The 6,049-nt window shown below is 41.5% G+C and overlaps 1 protein-coding gene across 2 annotated transcripts in view; it reads right to left on the reverse strand.

Annotated features, from left to right (window-relative positions):
• LOC147445045 (beta-hexosaminidase 1-like) overlaps window positions 1–6,049 on the reverse strand; it is a 155,413-nt gene that overhangs the window by 112,464 nt on the left and 36,900 nt on the right. For both annotated transcript variants that reach the window (XM_086527522.1, XM_086527521.1), the window contains exons 4-6: window positions 3,442–3,477; window positions 2,076–2,187; window positions 1,926–1,996 (exon numbers count right to left, since the gene is read on the reverse strand). In XM_086527522.1, the coding sequence (XP_086383648.1) occupies window positions 1,926–1,996; window positions 2,076–2,187; window positions 3,442–3,477 (219 nt within the window). The remainder of the gene's footprint in view (window positions 1–1,925; window positions 1,997–2,075; window positions 2,188–3,441; window positions 3,478–6,049) is intronic.

A 6,049-nucleotide genomic window follows, 5' to 3' on the forward strand; every position in this document is an offset into this window, starting at 1 on the left:
TAACTCCCAATGTACTACCTTTAAGAATTCGCTATTCATATCAATAAAAGTAAGCCTTTACTAATCACGTGAGGCAACCTGAATGCATGGACCTCCAGTTCAACTTAAAATCTCGGGCAATCTACCAACATTTCTTCTTTGGGATTAACTTTTTTTTTTTTAAGATCTGGTCTCAGCTTCACAGAATTTAACAGCTGAGAATCAAGGAATCAAGTATCTTCCAGCTCAGAAAAGTCATAATCAACAGAATAATCATAGTCAAATGGAGTATTATGACCAAGAGTGCCTAGCACCTAAGGTAAGATGATATGCGCATGCCACTTTGCCATTTGTTTGATTTAGCTTGTAGACCCCTGTCCCCCTCAACAAGCCCATAACTTTTTTGTTGCAATAGCAAGGTGTAACAAAGAGAGTGCAAGAGAGATGAGATTACTCATTCAAGTTATAGCTTTAATGATCAATGCTCCTTTGAACCATCATTTCACAAACTTGGAGAAGAACTTCACATCTCACCTTTTATTGCAAGCTTTGTCCTTGAGGTGTCAAAAATAACTTGCTTTTAAGATTGTTTCAACTATGCTAATTGTTTTGGCACGTCAACCATAATCCATGCACATTGACATTTCTCATTGCTCCAGTAAGGCAAAGGCTTTTTGCCCAAAAGGTACCTTATAATATTCCAACTTAAGGCAAAAGCATAATAATGAACAGAAAAAGCAAAGCATACAAATTATCAAGGAATGATGGGGAATGGAGCATTGAACTGTGCCAGGTTGCCTAGGCTGAGAGAGATGGTGTCAATCTTGCTGTGACCAACATCAAAGAAAGTTAGGCTGGACAATAGGAGGTAATCAGGCGATGGACTCACATGTGGGATACCCGTTCCTCATCTGAGTCATCTCCCCACAAGATGTGTGAACTAGATATCAAAGGAGCCTTCTCTCTTCTGCTCTCCCTCCCATCAAAAAAGACTTAACTGTCCCACATCTCCACGATGCATCAAGAGGGATCTCCCATATCTCAACAAGTATCCTCTTGATTGTAATAATCTAGCTAAAAATTAATGAAGCCTCACACACCACCTACACCACCCAAAAAACCTTGCAAATGTACCTACAGATATCTGTGCGACTTTTAGGGTTGAGATTTTTCTAGAGCATTCTCAGGCACAACTAGAGCTCCTTATCCTAAAAGATTCTGGACTCAACACCCTTAATGATCTGAGAATGGTCCAGGACACTGCAAACGCAGACCTGCTCTCCTAAAAAGTGACTTACCTTTCCAAAACTTCCTCTCCCTGTACATATGGATCACTGCTTGACAGAAGCTTTGTGCCTCAATTTTTCCATCAGAACACTGGTTTTTCTTTGTCCATCATTAAGAATATCCCATGCTAAGGCCATCATGCTTTATACTTACAGAGGTTTTCGTTTTTACTTTCCAGCAAAGGCCTTATAAAAGAAGCCCTGGGATCCATGTTTGAGCTCACATCAACTCGGAAGCCCTTGCATCACCCGCTCACAATTTTCTAAGGAAGTCCTGTAATGTATGAATACCAACGGAGGCACCGACACTGACGATTCATTTACGCTGCGTTCTCTCAAGATCAATACCCTCACATAACAGATCAGAAAATACTCAACTGAGCCATCAGACTCAACAAATGCTAAACTTGGAGAGATACTTGAAACATATCATACACGGCACATGCAGAGAGGAGCACACAAAGGCTCAAGGCTAAGGCCAAACCAAAAAGTGAGCGTTCATGCAGAAGGCCAAGTTTTCACCACTTCCAGATTATGTTCTTTCCACATGCCCTGAAGTTGTGAAGAGCTTTGCTGCTTTCGCATGCTATCTCACTCTCACAATGGACTCTAGTATAGCAAGCAAACTGGTCATATTTGTCAGTAACAAACTAAACTTACAAATTTTGCGTAAGCCATAGAATCGATGACTTGCTTGATGGCATCAATAGGTTGATAGTGCCGAGAGGTGTCTGCATAGATTAAGCAAGAGTTGAGAAAGAACCTTCTATGATATTAAATACATAGGCAACTTGACAATTTAAAAATTACCGATCAAAATGCCACGATACTTGAATCTTGGACTATCTACAATGTCATATGGTGTGTTTTGTATTTCAACCATTCTACTTGTAAAGTTGAACACACAAAGCTGGCTGAAAGTCTGGAAAAACAAAATCATTTACACGATTTCTAACGGTTCAACCAAGACACTACTTCACAATTCTTCAAAAGCAAAAACAATTTCTTTTATTAAAAAGCCCCATCTTCATGATCAAGAAGAAAAAATATACACTTGTGCTCAGTGAGGTGATTCTCTGATGTTTCTAGTTGTAATTCCTTCCCAATCCTGCGCTAAATTTCTTCTAGTTGTAATTTCTTCCCAGAATCTGTGCTATACTCTCCTAAAGCCCGACAATCTCTCTTTCAAGAAGGTTCTCACCTCCTGGATGGAGCTATAGGTGCTTCAGCATCTCCCACAGCCCGAATAGCACCGTGTTTTGGCTGCGTCTGCTCAGTGCTGAGATAATTTACACCTTGAGGCCATGTTATGGCTCGCCATTTGCAGCTGAAAGGCATTATGTTTTTAATCTTCCACTCGTCACATTTTACAGAGGCCAGATATGTTTGAAGGCCCATCATTACTTACTTTGCCCAGCATACATACTCCCCCCCTTTTAGGGGGAGCAAAGCTGAGGAGAAAACCTAAGGATCTGGACAAGGGCAAAGATTCCTCCCATTTAGCCAGGCATTTCAGCTCCATAGGGTCCAGACTCCATACCACCTACTCCATAAGGACCAGATCCCCCTTGAGTCATCAAACCCACCATCAGAGTTGGACTCTAGAGCCAGATTCTTGGATCTAAAAGACCAACACCACTTGAAAATTGATAAGGCCTTGATGACACACTGTATGTGAAGTAGGTTAATAAATAGTTGATTTTGGAAAAAGATGGAGATGTCTTTCTTTTAGAAGCTAGTGCATGATATTCTACATCCAAGAATTTGACACACAAGAGCATGAGATGTTTCCCTCGTGTTGTACCAGTCTGCATACTCCCCAAATGCTAGTTGGATAAGAAAAGAGAACAGGAGACTTGTTGTAGCTATGCATCTAACCATAATAACGCATTAGACGGATTCCAAGAAGGTGTCTCATTGCTTTCGTTAAACCTGTGACACATGTATGTGGCTCCCCCTTACTCCCTTAACCACTGACATCAATAGTATATGAATGACTCACGATTTACGGGAAGACACAAAACAAATGTACCCTTAATTAAACAAAATCTCAAAACAAACATAAGAGGACATGTTTTTGAGGAATAAAAAAAGAAGTCACTCTGCATTGATTGAAAAAGTGTCTTTTTAAGCATGCAGCCAGCTCGTAGTAAAAATGGCCCTGATGAGGGTATACCTCAAGGCCACGTATTGCACCGTAGACAGTATTTGCCTGCACAAAACAGGAAAAAAGTAAAGTTAATTAACCCAAGAACATAAGAATTAGCCAGACATATAATTGGCACATCTTCCACATCACACATTACACTAGTGAAAGGACTTGGATTGGTCTTACAAGCATGAAATCCATAGACCACCAGCGTCCACTGCATTAGGCATTCATTAAACCTCTTATCCAGTGGACTGCTTCGATGTGGATTGTGTGTATGTGTGTGTGTGTGTGTGTGTGTGTGTGTGTGTGTGTGTGTGTGTGTGTGTGTGTTATATACACTAGCCCCGTCACTATCTTGCTCATTTGCGGCGTACACATGCTCAAAAAAAGGCCTGCATTTGATGTCGATTGGGAAACTTTGCACTCCTAAGCACTTTGGTCACTGGTAGTCTAAATATTTTGGACTTGAGCAGACATGTTCTTGCCAAAAAAAGCCATGTTACTGCCTACTCTTCTGCAACAAACTCGGTCTTGGGCTCTTATGCTTGCTTCCTTATGTCAGCATGTGGTTACTTCTTCCTTTGGTCATTGGCAATAATCTTTTTGGGACGCTGTGTTTGGCAAGATGGAAGGGCATATTCCTGGATGTCCCTTTATTTCCAGTTTGATTTCTACTTGCAAAGAAGTTACGAGTCATTTATCATGGCATGGTCGACAACAGCAGGAAGGGAATTCACTTCGTTTGGAAAGCCTTCATTGGCATCCGGCATTCTCTCTTACTTTGGTTGACCGCTCACCTCGTCAGGCATATACTCTCTCTTGTCGTGGCCTTCACGTGGACGGTGGTTAGTGATGTGATTGATGGGGTGGGCTACACTTTCAAGTCCCTCCTTGTTGCTCGCCGTTTTGGATTGGGTATGAATTACTGTCAGCTCTGGAGTGAGCTTCAGCATACGTTGGTTGACTTTTTACCCATCCCGTCTTTGGCTGATGGTACTCGCATGTCTGATTGGAATCTTGGGAATACGCCTTTTGAGGCCATTTCTGCTTGTCAGGTTTATGCCGTTCTTTTACCACGGCCGTGGCTTGCTGACCATTGTATGGTCCATGCATAAGTCTAATAGCTGGTGGAGAAAGCCTCATTCTGCATTATGGAAGAGCCACTTGCCTTCAAAGGAGCGATTGTTTCTCTGGTGATGCTTGCTTGGAGTTCTCCCAGTGGACACTTTTCTCAGTGCACGAATTCTGCTCCTCTCGTTGTGTCCCCGCTGCTCAGCTTCGGCAAAGACAGTTAGTCACCTGCTTTGGGATTGCTGCATTGCTAGAGTTTTTCTTCGTCGCATATCAGCTTGTGTGCTGCTCCATTTCCCATCGGTGGTCTTCCAAAAATGGTTTTGGGCTTTTGGCAGATTTTGGGCTTTATGTGGGTCAGATTTTGGGCTTAATGGACCCTGTGGCGCCAACATAATGGCTATATGTTCCATCACTCCGATGAAGATCCTTTTCAGTTTTTCAAGCTTTCCCTTAGGCAATCTTTACATTTTGCCTTGGAAATTGGTGATATCACCCCAGAGATGCATCAGCTTTCCTATGAATGCTTTTAGTCCTTTTTCGCAGCTGAACACCTCTGTGTTATTTCCTTTGTATATGATCCTTTTAGTGGGTTTTCCTCACCTTGCGGTTTCCCACCTGTAAATTAATTCCAAAGATTTACCCAAAAAAAAGTGTGTTGTGCAGGTGAGAGAGAGAGAGAGAGAGAGAGAGAGAGGGAGAGAGAGAGAGAGAGAAATGAAATGAAAATGAAATGTTATATTAACGTCTTCAAAAGGCCAAAATGACCTATGAGACCACAGAGCGTTACAATGTGGTGGATCTAATACAAAGTCAGAGTAGCAAAATGAAATGAAATGAAATGACAAGAGGATGAGATATAAATACTATGAAATCCTAAGCTTGTAGGTGTGAAATAAGCAGCTAGCCGGGATAGCTAAACCACAAGTCGCAAGAGATCCAACATTGGTAGAGAGAGAGAGAGAGAGAGAGAGAGAGAGAGAGAGAGAGGCACCCCAAAAAAGAAAGAAAAAAACAAAAAACAAAGACAAAGAGCTTACAATTAAAAAATGAGATCAACCATATGATCATGTCATGCTGCTATGTCTTCTTAGATGGATTGGCTGGGTTTAAATTTATTCAATTCTCTGATGATTTCTTTCCTGCCTCTGGATGATGGAAGAGAGAGAGAGAGAGAGAGAGAGAGAGAGAGAGAGAGAGAGATGAAATGATATATTAACGTCTTCAAAAGGCCAGACTGACCTATGAGACCAATCCGTTACAAACTGTTGAATATGATACCATGTCTGGGTACAAAAAAGAGATACTAAACTGAAGCTAGAAGTGCTACTATAGAGAGAGAGAGCGCTCTTATACTGAAATCATCCAAATGATCATTTGTGTACACCTACAATTTCCAATCAATCATCATAGTGTCTCATACAACATCACGTAAACTTCGCTTGAGAGAAAGTAGCTTGAGAAGCTTGAGCTTCTCAAGATTGAGAGAAAGTAGCTTGAAAAGCTTGAGCTGCGTGAGGAGCTTGAGTAGCTTGATGATGTGACAAGGGGCTTCTGTTGT

The sequence above is a fragment of the Adiantum capillus-veneris genome, chromosome 13 (assembly GCF_014529385.1).
Source record: "Adiantum capillus-veneris isolate H3 chromosome 13, ASM1452938v2, whole genome shotgun sequence".
Taxonomy (NCBI): domain Eukaryota; kingdom Viridiplantae; phylum Streptophyta; class Polypodiopsida; order Polypodiales; family Pteridaceae; genus Adiantum; species Adiantum capillus-veneris.